Below are 19,268 nucleotides of genomic sequence, written 5' to 3'. Positions count from 1 at the left end.
GTATAAATATAAAAGGCAAAAAAGATTTTACAGCCTGTAATTGAATTATGAGATATGATATTCCGGTTCATTTTTCTCTTTTGTTTCTTATTGAACTCTAGCACCAGTTAAATGTTTTCTTTTATAGTTTGCACAATTAAAACCTTGCACAATTAAAACCATGTAAACGTATAATGTACTTTTCTCTATGTATTGTTCTTTCATGTACGGTTGTTTTAACTTCATTTCCCATAATCCTATCTGCTTCCTTCCTGCTGTAACCGGAAGTTTTGGGTACAATAGGAAAGATGGAGCGGTAAGTGATTAGTTAGTTAGCTAGTTTTTTTGTATGTAATTCAACTCTGTATTTATTCTACAAAAAATATATAAACAAAGCTTACTTACAAGTCGCGAGTTTGCTGTCGGGTCAAATATTGTCGGCACTCTCCCCTCCTTCAATAAGAGCTTACTTGCAAAGCCTGCGTTAAATTGTGACAGATTCACAAAACAATCCATAGTGAAATGTGCCGAACAAATTGTTAATGTCGGACTGTAACGATCAGGGACCTCGGTGAATAGAAACTTCAGCCACTCATATCTCATGTTAGGATCCTTTGGAAGGCTGTGCAGAGACCCAGGTTCTATCCTACAGCCAGGAATGGCACAATGTTTGATGGTTTTCCCCCACATCTTAAACAATAGTGTTTTCTTCTGCTGGCGTGCAGGAATAATAGTTCTTCCATAATATAGTTTACCGTGACTGGGCGGGCCACAGACTTGGGAGATCATATGTTAATGTACTCATGGCTGTGACGTCAATACCATGACCTGTTGTTGCAGCTTTAAGTAGGCGTTCTGTAAATGGCTGGAGAGGGAGTGTCTAAGTCGAGCTGTTTTATTTTAAAAGCAAGAAAAAATAGTTTTCCATGCGATTGACCTTATAAAAGATCATCAGGAATTTCATTTGTGAAATTCATAAGAACGGAAATTAAAAACTCAAACTCAAAATGCATGTTGAATGTCAAGCTTAAGTTGATAAAACATCTCCGGTTACACATGTACCTTCGGTTCCCTGAGATGAAGGGAACAAGACATTGCTGTAAGCACTATGGGGAGTGTCCTTCTTAGATGACCTTGTTGAAACCCTTATACAATCACGCCAATCCTCTGATTGGCAATGATGTCTGAGCCCCGCCCCTTCGGGTGTGCAGTTGGCCTATACAAGTGGGAGCTCAGTCACCATTTCTTCAGAATTTTCTGAGACAAGACAGAATGCAACAAGGAGACACATTCTGTCTCCTAGAGATGAACATAGTTTGGTGCGAAAAGTGCAAATCAATCCCAGAACAACAGCAAAGGACCTTGTGAAGATGCTGGAGGAAACAGGTAGACAAGTATCTATATCCACAGTAAAACGAGTCCTATATCTACATAACCTGAAAGGCTGCTTAGCAAGGAAGAAGCCACTGCTCCAAATCTACCATAAAAAAGCCAGTTTGCAAGTGCACATGGGGACAAAGATCTTTTTGGAGAAATTTCCTCTGGTCTGATGAAACAAATATTGAACTGTTTGGCCATAATGACCATTGTTATGTTTGGAGTTAAAAGAGTGAGACTTGCAAGCCAAAGAACACCATCCCAACTGTGAAGTATGGGGGTGGCAGCATCATGTTGTGTTGGTGCTTTGCTGCAGGAGGGACTGGTGCACTTCACAAAATAGATGGCATCATAAGGAAGGAAAATTATATGGATATATTGAAGCAACATCTCAAGACATCAGCCAGGAAGTTAAAGCTCAGTCACAAATGGGTCTTCCAAATGGACAATGACCCCAAGCATACCTTCAAAGTTGTGGCAAAATGGCTTAAGGACAACAAAGTCAAGGTATTGCTGTGGTCATCACAAAGCCCTGACCTCAATCCGATAGAAAATTTGTGGGCAGAACCTTATGGTATGACGGCAGATGCTGCCGCCATAAAACCCAGCATTCTCTGAGATGACTTCAGTGGCAATGTTTTCCCCAGTTTGAACTGAGACAGACACCGAAGAATGGTCTGTACACGTTCGTTCGTGTGGTGCGCGCACATGCTCACAGAGTCGAGACAAACTCCAAAAAAGAGAATTGCTGGCTGGGGAAAAGTGTGCTTTTTGCCCAGTTGAAATTCAGACCCAGATATTTCAGATGGCAAAGCAGCAAGTCTCTGTGTCCGCTCAGTAGTGCCTCTGATTGGGCTAGTAATAACCAATCGTTAAGGTAATTCAAAACATGCACATCTTTCATTTTCAATGGGGCGAGCGCCGCATCCATACATTTCGTGAATGTGCGGGGAGCCAGAGACAGACCGAAAGGAAGGTCTTTGAATTGATATGCAGTTCCCTCAAACGTGAATCTCAAAAACCGCCTGTGACGTGCTGCAATTGGTACATGAAAGTACACGATAAGATCTGTTTCTGAGTTAACATTTTAGATGGGCTCTTCGCGATTCAAGCGCCTCAGTCCTAGAATGGGCCGAAGCCTGCCGTTTTCTTCGGAATGAGAAAATAACAGCTGTAAACCCCGCTGTGTGGGTCACAGTCTGGGACCGTCTCTATCACATTTTTTGCGAGGAGACTGTGAATCTCTGCGCACAGAAGGGCTCTCGTAGACGACTGTAGCTTCAAGCCATCAACAGAGCTGACTGGACTGAGGAGATCATTTCAACTCACTGCTTTGCAGCAAACATATAACGCAAACATTATTACATATATTTTATTAACTCATTTCATTGTAATAATTGTATATCTAAGAATATTTGTGTAATTTTGATGGTTTATGTTGTACTTTCGTTTAATCTTCTAATCTGTCAAATCTAACACAACAGTCTATCAGCTTTCTGCCACCACGTACTGCGCATGCGTTGAATTTTTGTAAAAAATAGGATTGGTCTTTACATCATGGTAGAATTTGTTGCACTTCCTTTAATTTATCCAGTTTTAAATAGATACATTAAAAAAATTACTTATTTTTTTCAATAGAAATAATTAGAATTACAATTTTTTTTTTTTTTTTTTTTTTTTACAGTTATCATTTTGGATGTGACATATGACTGGGCAATCTTAATTCACCATTATACAATTGATGGAAATATGTTTTTTCAGGGTCACTCGTGCCTGTGACGATGCACCCATTCCTGAAGAACAGGAGACATAGGGCCAGAGACAACTACACAATCTACTGCTCCAGCAACTAGACACTAATGTAGACATTAACCGTTTAGTTTCTACTGTCTATGCATGGCTTTATACAGAATTTTAATTCTTTAATTTGCCCACAGACGTTTGGAGTTTGTGGTAATATGTAGCAGTAAGCTGACTTGTTAGTGTCTGCTCCCTGTGTTGGTTATTTTATAGATTTTAGACTTGTGGCATTCTATTTACATCAATGGATGTTGTCCACTTAAGGATTATTGGAGTGTGATGTGGCTAAGTGGTTAAAGGACCTCCGCTGGTAACTGAATGGATGTAGGTTCAAACCCTGGAATGGGCTCCTCGTAAGCTACAAGGGGCAGACTGGGACAAAAAGTGGCCCTGGACTTTCTGGCCCAGAGCGGCCCACCAAACCTGGCCCGCAAGACACCACACCATAACACACCGGCTCATTGATTTCACATTTCTATTGACTGCTAGTCATGACAATGGGCCCCACCAGTGCAAAATATTTTATAACTTTGAAACATATAAAACCACTGTAAATGTGGTGGATTCTTTTAGAGAAAGCACTAAATATAAGCACTTTATAGCTCAGACAAATAACATGTCTGAAAACTTTTTTTTCCCAACATACAGATGTTAGGTTAAAATGTACATGAAAGTACAAGGGAAAGTGTGTATTTTAGGTGCTGTGACAAGTCACCATTTCTTCAAAGTTTTTAAATATCTTAATCACCTTTCAACTTTTTTCTAGGAGTGCAAATAAACTATTTTCTTAGTTAATATAAGGTTGTGGAAACAACAAGTATAATAATAATATATTATATATGTATATATAGCTATACAAGATCATAAAATATTTAAAATAGTTATATGAAGAAAGTGTCATATAGCAGGACACTGATGATGATGCTTAAAATTTCATGTCAATTACCCACATAACTAAAGGTTTATTAAAAAAAAATCAATGAATACTATGTTGGTCAGAATATGTACATATATAAATATAAACAAACATAAATATATGTAAAAAATAAATAAACATACCTCTTAAAGTGTAGATCTTTGCAGATTAATTGCTCATATTTTCACTCTAAGTGAGTTTGTTGCATCTTAATATCAGCAGTTTTTTAATTCCTTTCCCAGATTATTCTTGAGAAAAAGTGAAAAGGCCTATGCTTTGACAAGTGCTGTTTCTGCTATCCTTTAAGTAAAGTAAGCCTCAAAGACTCAAACAGCCACAAAGTAATATTTTTCATGCTTATTTTCTGCATTTTTATCAAGCATGAGCATTATTCAGCAAGCCGCACTTCAGCTCCCAGTAATGCTTTGCGGTATGAATAAATTATGTGAATGACTATGTACTGCTCATAGCTTTACTGTTTGCAGATTTTATTTATGCTGCTGTATTTGTTGTAACTTGCAGTTGTTTGTCATTTTGTGATTATTCAGAGCTCATCTTATACTTAATATATTGTCTTTGGTTGTCACCATTATTATGATTTGTATGTCAAATGATGAGGCACATGCAAGGTACGGAGTTAATGCACACATACAGAAATGCAATATGATGTGTAAGTAATTTTAAAATAAAAGTAATTTCATTTTTTTCAAAATAAAAGCCATTGTATTGTTTTTACCTTACAGAGTTTATTGAATATTCACTCTGTAATGGGGTCCGCACAGGCAAGTTGGAGCCCAGGGCGGCCGCCTATATCGCCTATACTTTGTACTTGCACAGCAATGGGCCAGCCCAAATTACACAGCGGTCCACCGGGAAAAAGCCCGGTGCTCCCAATGGCCAGTCCGCCCTTGTAAGCTACAACCATTGTGCTTTTGAGCCAGGCACTTAACCCCAAGTTTATCTAGGATGACTGCACCTGCAGTAAATGTTACTTTGGGTAACACAAATGCCTGCGAAATGAATTATTGTTGTTGAAGTTGTTTCAAATTATTAATTTGTTATAGGTGTGTGGCTAAGAAGAAATGCTTTGTTCCATCAGCGGTGTACAAACCATTTGGGGAGCAGGCAGCTGGTGTGAGGAGTCTGTCCCAGTTCCAGGCCCTGCAGGATGGAGATCAGGAACTTGCCGCTCTGAGAGAGTTGGGTCTCATGGATGCTGAAATAGAGCTGTGGAGAGGCAGGGACCTGCCAGAGCCCTCATAGAAGGTCAGAATTGCACACAAAGTTTATGCTGAGTAAGGGAAAATGACAGTCAGCCATTCATTATTGCAAAATATTAACCCTGACAGGGTGATCATGACTTGTATCACCCGAGAAGGGGTTTATTTTGCAGTAATGACAGGCTGTTTGTACATTATTCCACTTATTAAAAGGCTTATATCCACGAGTACATGCACGTTAAATATTGATTTGAGTTTAAATTATTTTATTAACTGAGACTGAACATGAGCAGAGACATGTAGAGAGCATAAGTTATATAGTTATACAGTGTTGCAAAGGAGGACAGTCATTATTAAGAAATGTTTCACTGCTAAATGTCACAATTGACCAATCAGAATAAAGTATTCCTAAGAGCCGTGTAATATGCTTACATATGTTGTTAGGTGATGGATTTTAACTGTAAACTGTGGTACATACTGTTGATAAGAATTTGAAATGGAGAAAATGTAATGTCAGCTGTAGGTCACCTAATAAAATGTGTCCCATACCATTTTCTCAGGATTGAGGCACCCGAGGCAAGGAATGAGCGTCTTTAGGCCATCCGGGATAAAATGGCAGCACATGCGGAGCTGCTGTCCCAACCTCAGCATTTCTTCAGCAGTCGGCCACACTCTCGTATGGAGATGGAAATCGAGCAGGCTCTTTTTCACAGCAGTGACCGCAGCAGCTTCCTCACTGCCCTTTACCATCAAGGTTAAGAGAATATCTTAATATAGTTGTTCAGTCGTGACACCAATTTGCCATGGGGTTCCCTCAGAATTTTCCAATGTTTTTTTTTTTTTTTTCGCTTCATAAGTAAAATAAGGTCTGAATTTAATACTACTTGAAAATACTGTCAAATTTATGTTACTTGTTTTACAACATAAATTACAGAGTTATCCCATAAACATACATTTTGAAGCCGCTGTTTCAAGTCCAGTTTTCGCGTCCTTGTGGGAGTTGTAGTTTTATTTAGCATCTTGTTAGCATGTTAAGTTTTAAAAAAACATAGCAGCCTTTAAAATTCATCACTGTGTGTAATATATGTTGCAGAACAGAATGTTGTAAATCAAAATGTAAAACGGTATTCAAAATGTAAACGGTATTCAAAATGAGAATTCCTGAGGCACTAAAATGCAAATTCTCTTCCGGGTTTTATTACTACAAACTATGGAACCCGGATCCTGCCTTGGAATAATAATAAAAAAAAAAAGGTTATTCTGACTTTTTATCTCAGAATTGTGACTTTTTTTCTTGTAATTGCGAGTTTATACAATGTCGCAATTGCAAGTTGAAATAGAGAAGTCGAAATTGCAAGATATAAAGTTGCAATTCCGAGATATAAATTTGCAATTGTGAGTTAAGATATAAAGTTGCAATTCTGAGATATAAAGTCGCAATTGCAAGATATAAAGTCCCAATTCCGAGATGTAAATTTGCATTTGCATGGTAAGATATAAAGTCACAATTGTGAGAAATACAATTGCAATTTGCAAGAAATAAAGTTGCAAATTGCAAGATATAAAGTTGCAATTCTGAGATATAAATTCGCAACTGTGAGATATAAAGTCCCAATTCTGAGATGTAAATTTGCAATTGCAAGTTAAGATATAAAGTTGCATTTGCAAGAAATACAATTGCAATTGTGAAATATAAAGTCGTAATTCCGAGATATAAAGTCGCAATTGCAAGATATAAAGTCCCAATTCCGAGATGTAAATTTGCAATTGCACGTTAAGATATAAAGTCGCAATTACGAGATATAAATTTGCAATTGTGAGTTAAGATATAAGTCGCAATTGCAAGAAATACAATTGCAGTTGTGATAAAGTCGCAATTCCGAAATATAAAGCTGCAGTTGCAAGATCTGAAGTCGCAATTCCGAGATGTAAAGTCACAATTTCAAGATATAAAGTCATGGGGCCTGGGTAGCTCAGCGAGTATTGACGCTGACTACCACCCCTGGAGTCACGAGTTCGAATCCAGGGCGTGCTGAGTGACTCCAGCCAGGTCTCCTAAGCAACCAAATTAGCCTGGTTGCTAGGAAGGGTAGAGTCACATGAGGTAACCTCCTCGTGGTAGCTATAATGTGTAGTTCTCGTTCTCGTAGGGGCGCGTGGTAAGTTGTGCGTGGATGCCACGGAGAATAGCATGGGCCTCCATACGCACTATGTCTCCGCGGTAACATGCTCAACAAGCCACGTGATAAGATGTGCGGATTGACGGTCTCAGACGCGGAGGCAACTGAGATTCGTCCTCCACCACCGGGATTGAGGCGAGTCACTACGCCACCACGAGGACTTGGAGTGCATTGGGAATTGGGCATTCCAAATTGGGGAGAAAAAAAAAAAAAAGATATAAAGTTACAATTATGAGATATAAAGTCGCAATTACAAGGCATAAAGTCGCAATTCTGAGATGTAAAATCGCAATTGCAAGATATAAAGTCGCAGTTACGAGGTATAAAGTCGCAATTGTAAGATATAAAGTTGCAATTCTGATGTAAATTTGCAATTGCAAGTTAAGATAAAAAGTCGCAGTTTGCAAGATTTAAAGTCGCAATTACAAGATATAAAGTCGCAATTGCGAGGTATAAAGTTGCAATTCTGACATATAAATTTGCAATTGCATGTTAAGATATAAAATCGCAATTGCGAGAAATACAATTGCAGTTTGCAAGAAATAAAGTCGCAATTCCAAGATGTAAAGTCGCAATTGCAAGATATAAAGTCGCAATTACGAGATACAAAGTCGCAATTACGAGATACAAAGTCGCAATTATGAGATATAAAGTCGCTATTACGAGGTATAAAGTCGCAATTCCAAGATGTAAAGTCGCAATTTCAAGATGTAAATTTGCAATTGCACGTTAAGATATAGTCGCAATTTGTGAGAAATAAAGTTGCAAACTGCAAGATATAAAGTTGCAATTCTGAGATATAAAGTTGCAGTTGCAAGATATAAAGTTGCAATTGCAAGAAATAAAGTCCCAATTCCAAGATGTAAATTCGCAATTGCACATTAAGATATAAAGTCGCAATTGCGAGAAATACAATTACAATTGTCGCAATTGTGAGAATTGTGTACAATTGCAGTTTGCGAGAAATAAAGTTGCAATTGCAATATATAAAGGTGCAATTCTGAGATGTAAAGTCCCAATTCCAAGATATAAATTTGCAATTGCACATTAAGATATATGGGAGAAATACATTTGCAATTTGCATGTAATAAAATTGCAAATGTGAGGTATAAATTAATAATTGCAAAAATTAAAACCAAAGTTGGGATATAATAGTTGTTTTATTTATTTATTTACTCTGTGGCAAGATCGATGCTCACTAAATATACCTGTAGCCACATTTATCACTGAATATTTTCTGTTTTCTATCCTCAGTGGAAGAGTCTCGGGTTAGCCAGCAGAGGGCGACATCTGCCAGTGCAATGGACATTTTCTATAGAGACTTTCTTAAGGAAAACAAAAACTTGAATATCTCAGAGAGTTTTCTGCTGCCACAACCAAAATCTTGCAATGAATAAAAAAAATGGTCACTAATGACCATTCTAAATCATCATGCTTTGATACTGACCAAACCGTCCCAATCTTTGACTCCAGTCCATGTAAAGACGAACACAAATGCTTTGAATCAGGCCCTGTGTCAGACACTGTCAACCAAACACAGTCCCAAGAAAAAAGTATTCCGCCAAGGAAAATGACAGTCAGCCAATCTACTGGTACACTGAATTCTTCTTTGTCCAAGGTCATGATGGGCCAGTTACAGTCAGTGGAAAGACAGAGGACATTTAGATGAAGATATCAAAAACAATCAGGAGACAGAAGAGGCTATACGGAATATTCCACGTTTTAAGAACTACCAGAGAGGAAAGACATTCAACGTAAGAGCTGCAGATAACAACTGCCTATTGAATAACTGCTTTTGAAATGTTTTTGAAAGAGATAATGCATTAGCAAATTATCTTTACCTCACAGTTTCAGTGAAATAACAGTTTTAGCAGCTGTTGAAGTTAAGGATACATCAGGCCATGCTTCATTTTTTATATTATTAAACATTCCATAAAATCTCTTCACATATGCAATTTTTATTCCTGTGTTGACATACTATTGAAACAGGATGTTGGAGTGGGACGTATGGAAGGACTGTTTAAAATCCGAAAGAAACAATGCATTCCTGTCTCTGTTTCATGCGTGTAGGTGCTGGGTGTAAAGAACATGTGTCCACAGGCTTCATTGGCTCAGCTAGTTTCTCTCTTCTCCAGGTTTCAGAAAGATGACACACACCCCATTCTGTACCATCTACTGACGGGTCGACTCAAGGACAGGCTTTCATTACATTCTCTGGTAAGAGGCTGTAAAGACACTGCAACACAATACATAATCGAATTTAATTGTTTGTTAGCCAAGTTCAAAATAAACACACAGAAATTACCAATTAGAGGTTTATAGGCTTCAACTCAGTCTTTTAAACATACTTTTTATAATTCAAATGCAGAACTTGATATAACACATCTGGTCACATATACACATTTATTGATTATGATTGCTACAGCATGGCATGTGTTTTTTTTTTAATTATTTTTTTATATATATGTTGAAAGTGCCCAAGCAGCTCTGAATCTGTTAAATGGATACAGACTACTTGAAAAGCCTCTAATCATTGACCTTAGCAGAGAGAGAAGTGAAGACAGCAATGCAAAGACTGACGGATCCTCTGTAGATCCCAACACCACTCCAACCCAAGAGGATGGACAATCTTACATAGAGAAACCTTCCTAAATAAATAGTTTTAATTTTTGCCTTTGTAAATGCTGTATATGCTGTTTATATGTAAATAAATTCACATTGTGAATCTCTGTTCCGATCATCTGTTCTGTATCTAAACTAAGAGGCATTTGTAATTCTTCTGTTGACCAGCGGGTGTCACCCTTTTTTTAAATACTGCACAAGCTCTGAGAAATAGAACTTGGTAAACATTAACAATGTTCAAATTTGACTGCAAAAATTTTACAAAAATTATCTTTTGTGAGTAAATAAAACAGACGGTCTATAACATTATTAGGGACTGCAACATTACATGATTTAACTCGAATTACAACTATAATCTGTTCCTCGATTTGAAATCAAAGATACACAAACGTCTAATAGCCTAAAGAAAACCGAAGAGAACATAAGTTGCATGCTTGTATATTGTCACAAATATGAAACATGCGAAAACAGCAAGTAATCCCATTGTCAATGGAAAAAAATATACTTTTAATTAAAAACAAATTATGAAAAAGAATGTCTCATGGCCATTTAGAACTGTTTCTGAAATATTTATATCAGCGCTACTCAACACGCGGGCCCTCGAGCAATCTTTTGTGGTCTGCGTTATTATATCATTATCAGAAATACATTTATCAGTAGCCTTTCAAATCTGAATGAATTGTGAGATGTCAATTTTCATGAGAATTTATGCTAGTTCTCTACATTGCTGAATCACATTAGGGAGGGAATTCAACTGCAAGAGGATGTTACAAATAAAATGTGGCTGACGTTATGAGAGCAGCATTCGGTCTGCGTGTCAGTACATGTGCGCTCACGTGCGGTCTGTCAATCAAACATGCGTGCTCACAATCTCATTTGAGAGTTACTCAACATGCTGTGAATCTGTCCAATCTCTTAAAGCTCATCAGAGATATGTACTCATCATGACAACAGTATTTACATGAAAAAATAACAGTTCCCTTTCGATTATGGTTCACTCGACATTGTGGTAAATGCTTTTGGGGAATTCCTTCTCCAGCAACCTAATTGACGCCCTTGTATTATAATGACAATCCTATGATTGGCAATGGTGTTTGAGCCCTGCCCCTTTAGGCACGCAGTTGGCCTATATAAGAGGGGGCTCAATCACCATTTCTCCAGAATTTTCTTCCTTCAAGACCGACATCGTCTCGTCTTGACTATGACTACATCTCGTCTTGAAAAGCCCTCTTCATTGTCGACTTACACCCTTCAGCGGAAGGGACTTCCCTGCAGATGCAACAGGACGATTCATCACCTGATTCTCTGCCCCTGCAGCAAAAGTCTCACCCGCCCCCTGCAGTGTTCCGGCGAAGATTCTCTCCGCCAGCAACGGGTTCTTCGCTTCAGACGCTCATTGCCTTGACAACAGCGCCTCAGCGAGTCTCCTACCTTCCAGCATGAGCTGTATACTTTATATATAAATCCGTCCCTGGGACGTTAAAAGTTCTAAAAAGAGCCGCTTGTGTGTATGCATCTTTCTCAAGATGTTGTTCCGTAAGTGTTTTGCATGCGAGCGACACATCGCTCCGCAAGATCAGCATGAGATCCCACGCCGAAGCAGCTTGCACTCACTATGAGAGCTTGAGTCTCCGGATGCTCCGCTCGAGGGTCACCCTTGTTCTGAGGGACGATTCCACCTCCTCTTTGTTCTGAAGGACCACATGAGGAGGCCCTCTATTTGAGAGCACGGTCTGGTCACATTCGGCGGTTCTGAAGGCAGAGATGATGCCATGTCCCTCGCAGCATCAGACATGGGCGAATGGTCCACAGAAGATGTTACCGCCCCTTCCCCGGTAGAGGGCGAGGAACGTGCACAGGCTACTGACAGAGAGCTCCTTTGTGTCCTCACACAGGAGGTTGAGGAGCTTGGTATCGAGTGGTCCCCTTCAGAGGAGCCGGTAAAGTCCCGTCTGGACGAGTGGTTCCTGCAGCCCGGGCGTCACCAGCAGACTGCAGCTCGGAAAACTGCACTATTTTTTCCGGAGGTCCACACAGAGCTCACGAAGACCTGGCACGTGCCCAACTCGTCTCGCGTCCAGATCGGAAGAGCTGCAGTTCTGACGAAAGTGGACCATGCAAAGGAGAAGGGATATTTGAAGCTTCCCCCTATTGAAGAGGCAGTTGCAGCCCATCTCTGCCAAACTATGGAACTTCCACTCCACCCACCCCTTCAAGCCATGTTGACTGACGTCCACACTGGCTGGACGAGCTTATACAGTGGGCCAGGCTGGCTCTGCACTTCATAGCATGCCGGTGCTTCAAGTCTTCCAGGCCAAGCTTCTCAAAGATATGGATGAGCAAGGCCTGAATTGCAGATTGGTGCTCCTCACGTGGCAAGGACCTAGTGAATTGCTCCATAGTGGAAATTCTTACATTCCTTCAAGAGCAGCTAGATGCAGGTCTTACTCCATCAGTGCTTAAGGTCTCTGTAGCGAATATCTCTGCATATCACGCCCCAGAGGCTGGATCCTCTATAGGCAGACATGATCTGATCATAAAGTTCCTTAGGGGAGCGAGGCGCTTGAACCCTCCTCACCCTGCTACATTCCCATTGTGGGATTTAAATCTGGTGCTGAGAGCGCTCACGACCCCTCCGTTTGAACAATTAGAATCCGTTGAGTTGCATGTGCTTTCTCTAAAGACCGCACTTCTGTTGGCTCTGGCCTCAGTTAAACAGGTGGGTGATATACAGGCACTGTCAATTGATAGTTCATATCTAGAATTTGGACCGGCGCTTTCAAAGGCCACCATCAAACCCAAAAAATGCTATGTTCCTATTGTGCTTTCTACACCATTTAAGGCTCAAGTAGTTCACATACAAGCTTTCTCTCCCACACCATTTAATTCAGGTGAGTAGCAGTTAGCGCATTTATTATGCTCTGTGCGGGCATTACACACGTATTTGGAGCGCTTCCGCCAATTTAGGCTGTCAGATCAGCTCTTTGTTTGTTATGGAGGATGCACAAAAGGCATGTCTGTATCTAAGCAAAGGCTCTCTCACTCAGTGGTGTAGTAGCGTCTGAAGAGGTGGGCATACTGTGAATTTATGAATTTATGTTCTTGTTTTTGAACACATCTCTGCTGTATGTGATGTTGAACACTCATGGTGTTTGTTAGTTGACAATCACAGTGACAACAGAACTAATCTATATCAGAAAATCGAACTGTTACACCCCTTAAGTTTAAAATAATTACTTAAAGGGATAGTTCACCCAAAAATGAAAATTCTCTCATCATATTCTCACCTTCATGCCATCCCAGATGTGTGACTTTCTTCTGCTAAACAAAGATTTTTAGAAGAATATTTCAGCTCTGTTGGTCCATACAATGCAAGCAAATGGTGTCCAGAACTTTCAAGCTCCAAAAAGCACACAAAGGCAGCATAAAAGTAACCAATATGACTCCAGTGGTTAAATCTATGTCTTCAGAAGTTATACGATAGGTGTGGGTGAGAAACAGATCAATATTTAAGTTATTTTTTTACTATAAATATCCACTTTCACATCTGTAAGTCACATGTGGAGATTTATGGTAAAAAAAATAAAAAAAAGCCAAGGACTTAATTATTGATCTGTCTCTCATCCACAGAGAGAGTGAGTAAATGATGAGAGTATTTACATTTTTCGATGAACTATTCTGTTAATGACATTCCAACATTCTTACTATAAAAATGTTACATTTTTATACACAGTATATAATCATAAAGGCCCTCAAGGGTACAGGGGTCCAGCTTTGCAGCCCCTGACCTTTCCGAAATTGAGTAGCCCTGATTTATATTGTCTCAATTCAGCCACCATTGGTAGGAGTGGCAAAAAGTAAATTTTGGACCCTGTTGGTTAACATTTTGTCCTGTACCATGAACTACATGCATCATCAGTTCTAAAAAATGAAACCAATAATTTCTGGAAAAATAGCAAGATATTTTATTCATTCAGCTTGAGGTCATACATAAACATTATTATTTTGCCCGTAACTGAACATAAACCTGGTATTTTCGTGAGATTTTAGAATCAGCTAATTAAAGGAATATTCCAGGTTCAATTCAAGTTAAGCTCAATCAACAGCATTTGTGGCATTATATTGATTACCACAAAAATGTATTTAGACTTGCTCCTCCTTTTGTTTAAGAATAGCAAAAATGTGGGTTCCAGTGAGGCACTTACAATGGAAGTGCATGGGGCTAATCCGTAAACATTAAAATACTCACTGTTTCATAAGTATAGCCACAAGACAAAAACAATATGCATGTTAACATGACTTTAGTGTAATAAAATTGCTTGCTAACCTTTTTTGTGTAAAGTTATAGCCAATTTTAAATGGCGATGTAATGTCAACAAACCCTAAAATGACTGTAAAAATGTAAACAACTTTACAGCTCGAATAATACACAAGTTTTAACAGAAGAATTAATGTAAGTGCTTTTATAAAAATTATTAGCTTCACATTTCTGACATTTAACCCTCAAAAAACGGGTCCCATTCACTTCCACTGTAAGTGCCTCACTGTAACATTACTTTTTTAAAGAAAAGAAGGGATGAGTCTAAATTATTTTTTGTGGTAATCAACAATATGCAACAAATGTTGTCCATTGAGCTTAACTTGTATTGAACCAGGAATATTCCATTAATGCTTTAGAGGAGATTCCACGAATAGCCTATATGCCTTATGTTGTGGTCAACAGCAGCATAGATAGATGGCATTAGATCTGTGGCAGCTTATCTACCAAGGTTGTGCTTTCAGTCAATGAACCCAACAAGTACAGGTCTCACTAACAGAATCAATTACATTTCAGTGTGGTTTACAGTAGTATCTTTCCCACATAGTTTCACATTAAAATCAAGGTAAAATCAATGCAGTTGGATTTCAGCTGGAGTGCTTCAAGTGCACTGTAAATAATTTGTTTAAATGATAACAAACATCAGTGTTAAACCTCTGTTTAAGCGTTTATGCACAGGCTTGAACAGATTGTTACATTTGGAATACATAGTTGCTATTTGGATAGCACATAAAAGCTGACTGTATTAGGACAATGTTTGGTTTCTCACCAAATCAAACCCATTGGCGGCGTGCATGTCTTTCATTATAAGAGCATTAAATTGTTCATTAAAGTCCTCAGATTTTTACAGATGTGTTTATATCTGTCTTTGCACATTCCCTCTTTTCAAAACACATCCTCTCTAAATATTACTCTAAAATACAAATGATATGCAATATTTAAAGTAGTTCACCCAAAAATGAAAATTCTATAATAATTTACTCACCCTAATTTTATTCCAAACCCATATGACTTACTTTCTTTTGTGAAACATAAAAAGAGATATAGGGAAGATTTTAGTCTAAGTCACCATTCACTTCCATTGCATGGAAGGGGAAAAAAGTGCAGCATCAACTTTCTTCCAAAATTCTCTTTATGTGTTTCATGGAAGAAAGAAAGTCATATAGATTTGGAACATTATGAGAGTGACAGAATAATGATAGAATTATTATTTTGGGAGTTAACTATCTATTTAACATATTGTGATACATAATATTTGAATGTGCCAATGAGTAAGGAACATTGCAGAACTGAGTATATCAGTGACCTATCAATGCAGAGATGTTTATTGTTTGTTGATATGGTGTCTGCAAGGTAGAGAGCAAACTTTATGGCTCATATGAGAACACTGCAGTATTTAAAGCATTTAGGAACAATAATAAGAGCTTTCCATGGTCTTTGTATAAAGAAATGAAAGACAGGTTGGTGCTACAGACTGATGAACATCCCAAATCTTTATTAATAAACTGAATATGATCATTTAGTGCTCAATTATGTGTGCATATTGATTTGTTAATATTGACAAAGCGAACATTTCTTGTATTAACGTCTTTAACAAATAATAAGTGTAAAACAATCATACAAAACCATTAAAAGTTCAAATATATATATATATATATATATATATATATATATATATATATATATATATATATCTCATATGCTTGAGTGCACTTTTAGCTTACAGTTCACAAGGACTGGCCCAGTGTTTCATGAGAGGGCTGCCGAAGAGGTCATTGTGAAATATTAGCTCAGCATGTTTGCAAAGAGGACAAAATATCTCTTTACAAGGGCACAAGTGTATAGTTTCGTTGATACATATTGATTGGTTTCTTTCCAAAAAGCATCTTCATGTTTATTTAGATTTTTCGAACCTCCTTGAGACGAAATAATCCAAAAGCAACTTTGTCTTTGGCAATGCATCCATTCTGCTTGTGCCTTAATCCGACATCTTGCCAATTATAAGAGTCTTTACACTGTCTAAGCATTTATCATATTAGCCCTTTAAGGAGAAATGGTACAAACCAAAAGTATAACTCAAATCCTCAGACATAGCCTGTGATGTCATACCCAGCTGCTGTGTTCTGATGAGTTGATTTCCTGGAATCATGGGCTGGTGCCGGCATAGCAGAATGGGTACTAGTGCTGGTTTGGCTGTTAAGCATCTGGTTCTTGTTGGTAACTTTTGCAGCAGTTTGTAGAATGGGTGGATGGTAGGGCATTGAATGGGTTGCTCCATGTGACATCCCGATCCCAGTGCGGTCAGGGTAGGGGTAATATCGCCTTGTTCCCCTGCCACCGTCTAGGTCATCACAACAAGATGCACTTAACAGCCCTCCACCCAACATGGACATGAGCGAAGAAGCCAGCCCCACATATAGGCAATCGCCTATCTCAAACTTAAGACTGGGAGGCATGTTATTGGTGTAGAAGGTTTGCACCACCTCATGGGTCTTCCAAGACACCGGGATCAAAGACAAGAGCCCTGCCAGGAGAAAGAGCGAGCAACCTGCCCCAGCCACCTTGCTCTTGACTGAGGAACCACCCATACAGACAGTGCACTGCATGCCGACGGTGGACACGGCAAGAGCCAAGACAGAAAACATTAAGGAGATGACCATCATAGCTCTGGCTGCTTGTAGATCAGCCGTGAGCCCCAGAATGCTGTTGTAAGTCTCACACTGGAAGGCTCCAGTGCTCTGATAGACGCATTCCATCCACAGACCTTTCATGTTGACTACTGCAGTCACAATATTAGCGCCAATGTGCGCTGAGGTTGCCCAATATGGCAGAAGAGTGGCTACCAGGGTCCCGAACATGCCAAAGATGCCCATAAAGAAGCCCATCAACTCCAACGCTGCTATCGCCATTTCGGCCACTGGATCAACGTGTACTTCAAAGGTCAAACAAACCGTAGCTGGATTGCTGTAATAGAAAACAACTCACTTTAGCTCATTAAAGCAATAGTTCACCCAAAAATAAAAATTCTGTCATTATTTACTCATATTCGTTTTACTTCAACCCTGTATGACATTCATTTTTCAGAGGAACACAACTGATGTTATGCAAAATGTTACCCTCGATCACCATATACTTTCACTGCATTATTTGCACTTTCCATTCACTCTTCCATTTACTTTCATTGTATAAAAGTCATATACAGTAGGTCTGGAACAACATTTGGCAGAATTTACATTTTTGGGTGAACTGTCCCTTTAAATCTATAAAATGACAGACAAGCCTCAATTAAAACAGTTAAAATGCTTCTCTGGAAAGTTTACTTACGCTATATATGCTAATAAGTAAAACGTTCTCCAGTATTTCTTAATGTGCTCATATGTGCTCCTCTTCTTAGCATGCGTGTTCCCACAGTCCCTCATATATTTATGATTCAACCATCTCTTTCACTCTTTAGATATTAGGAGCTGCCCCTGTCCATGTACACACAAGCACCTCCGGAAAAGGTTAATTAAAGATTTACTCACTACTCACCCCAAAACTGACCTTTTTCTGTATCCATCCCAAAAACAAGGCCACTGTGGGAAAGGACAGTGTCAGTCACTCGGAGTGAGTGTTATCTAATTTACTAATTTAATTTATCACACATTATACATTTGCACATATACAGTGAAATTCTTTTTTCACAAATCCCAGCTAAGCTGGGGTCAGAGTGCAGGGTCAGCCATGATATGGTGCCCCTGGAGCAGATAGGGTCAAGGGCCTTGCTCAAGGGCCCAACAGTGGCATCCTTCTGATCAGTAACCCAGAGCCTTAACCACCAAGCCACCACTGCCCCTATCTTTCACTAGTGTAACTGATGAGAGAAAACAGTGTGTTTATTGTGTTTATGTCTCACAGTCTCAGACACCCTACACCAACCCCTACCCCTAAACCTAACCCTAACCTTCCTTTATAAAATTGACCATGGTTTTACTACAGTAACTATAGTATCACCATGGTATTTTGTTGTACAATCATAGCAAACCACAATATCAAACATGGTAAAAAAAAAAAAAAAAAAAAGGTTGCATACACTAATATTTTGTTGGATCGCCTTTAGCTTTGATTATGGCGCGCATTCGTCATGGCATTGTTTGACAACCTTATGCAACGTCACAACATTTATTTCCGACCACAGTTGCATTCATTTTTGGCCGAGATCTTGTATTGATTACGGGAGAGTTGAACCACTCTGTAAAGTCTTCTCCAGCACATCCCAAAGACTTTCAATGGGGTTAAGGTCAGGACTCTGTGGTGGCCAAATCATGTATGAAAATGATTCCTCATGCTCCCTGAACCACTCTTTCACAATTTGAGCCCAATGAATCTTGGTATTGTCTTCCTGGAATATGCCCATGCTGTCAGGGAAGAAAAAATCCATTGATGGGATAACCTGATCATTCAGTACATTCAGGTAGTCAGCTGACTTCATTTTATTGCCGCATAACGTTGCTGAGCTTAGACCTGACCAATTGAAGCGACCCCAGATCATAACACTGCCTCCAGAGGTTTGTACAGTGGGCACTATGCATGACGGGTGCATCGCTTCACGCACTTCCCTTCTTACCCTGATGCGCCCATTGATTTGGAATAGGGTAAATCTGGACTCATCAGACCACATGACCTTTTTCCATTGCTCCACAGTCCAATCTTTATGCTCCCTAGCAAATTGAAATAGTTTTTTCCGATTAGCCTCACTAACAAGTGGCTTTCTTGTGGCCACACAGCTGTTTAGTCCCAATCCTGTAAGTTCTCGTCACATTGTGCGTTTGGAAATGCTCTTTCACTATTAAACATAGCCGTGAGTTCTACTGTCG

At 39.1% G+C, this 19,268-nt stretch overlaps 3 protein-coding genes and 1 pseudogene across 4 annotated transcripts in view; 2 read left to right on the top strand and 2 right to left on the bottom strand.

Annotated features, from left to right (window-relative positions):
• LOC127429314 (Krueppel-like factor 8) overlaps positions 1 to 1,497 on the bottom strand; it is a 62,056-nt gene extending 60,559 nt beyond the window's left edge. The window contains exon 1 of the mRNA XM_051678272.1: positions 385 to 1,497. Coding sequence (XP_051534232.1) covers positions 385 to 768 — 384 coding nt within the window. The 5' untranslated portion in view covers positions 769 to 1,497. The remainder of the gene's footprint in view (positions 1 to 384) is intronic.
• LOC127429322 (protein sprouty homolog 2-like) overlaps positions 1 to 12,186 on the top strand; it is a 362,364-nt gene extending 350,178 nt beyond the window's left edge. The window contains exon 3 of the transcript XR_007895262.1: positions 12,176 to 12,186. The gene's annotated coding sequence lies outside the window, so the exon portion shown is untranslated. The remainder of the gene's footprint in view (positions 1 to 12,175) is intronic.
• LOC127428776 (RNA-binding protein 41-like) lies at positions 3,098 to 9,940 on the top strand (annotated as a pseudogene).
• Positions 12,187 to 14,072: 1,886 nt separating the features above from the next.
• Positions 14,073 to 17,959, bottom strand: LOC127428856 (claudin-14-like). Of its 2 annotated transcripts, none has more exons than XM_051677496.1 (2): positions 17,944 to 17,959; positions 14,073 to 17,376 (listed from the first exon to the last, which is right to left on the bottom strand). In XM_051677496.1, the coding sequence occupies exon 2, from the start codon at positions 17,319 to 17,321 to the stop codon at positions 16,497 to 16,499; it is 825 nt and encodes a 274-aa protein (XP_051533456.1). In that variant the 5' UTR covers positions 17,322 to 17,376; positions 17,944 to 17,959; the 3' UTR covers positions 14,073 to 16,496. The 2 variants fall into 2 exon arrangements, with proteins under 2 accessions (XP_051533456.1, XP_051533455.1); XM_051677495.1 differs by lacking the exon at positions 17,944 to 17,959 and adding an exon at positions 17,737 to 17,821.
• Between the last annotated feature and the right edge of the window lie 1,309 nt (positions 17,960 to 19,268).

The sequence above is a fragment of the Myxocyprinus asiaticus genome, chromosome 38 (assembly GCF_019703515.2).
Source record: "Myxocyprinus asiaticus isolate MX2 ecotype Aquarium Trade chromosome 38, UBuf_Myxa_2, whole genome shotgun sequence".
Taxonomy (NCBI): Eukaryota; Metazoa; Chordata; class Actinopteri; order Cypriniformes; family Catostomidae; genus Myxocyprinus; species Myxocyprinus asiaticus.
The sequence above is the reverse complement of the archived record's forward strand: the minus strand, read 5'-3'. Positions and strand labels throughout refer to the sequence as shown.

Coding starts and splice junctions, on each gene's coding strand:
- LOC127428856 (XM_051677496.1), bottom strand. CDS start 17,321: ATGGCGATAGCAGCGTTGGAGTTGATGGGCTTCTTTATGGGCATCTTT.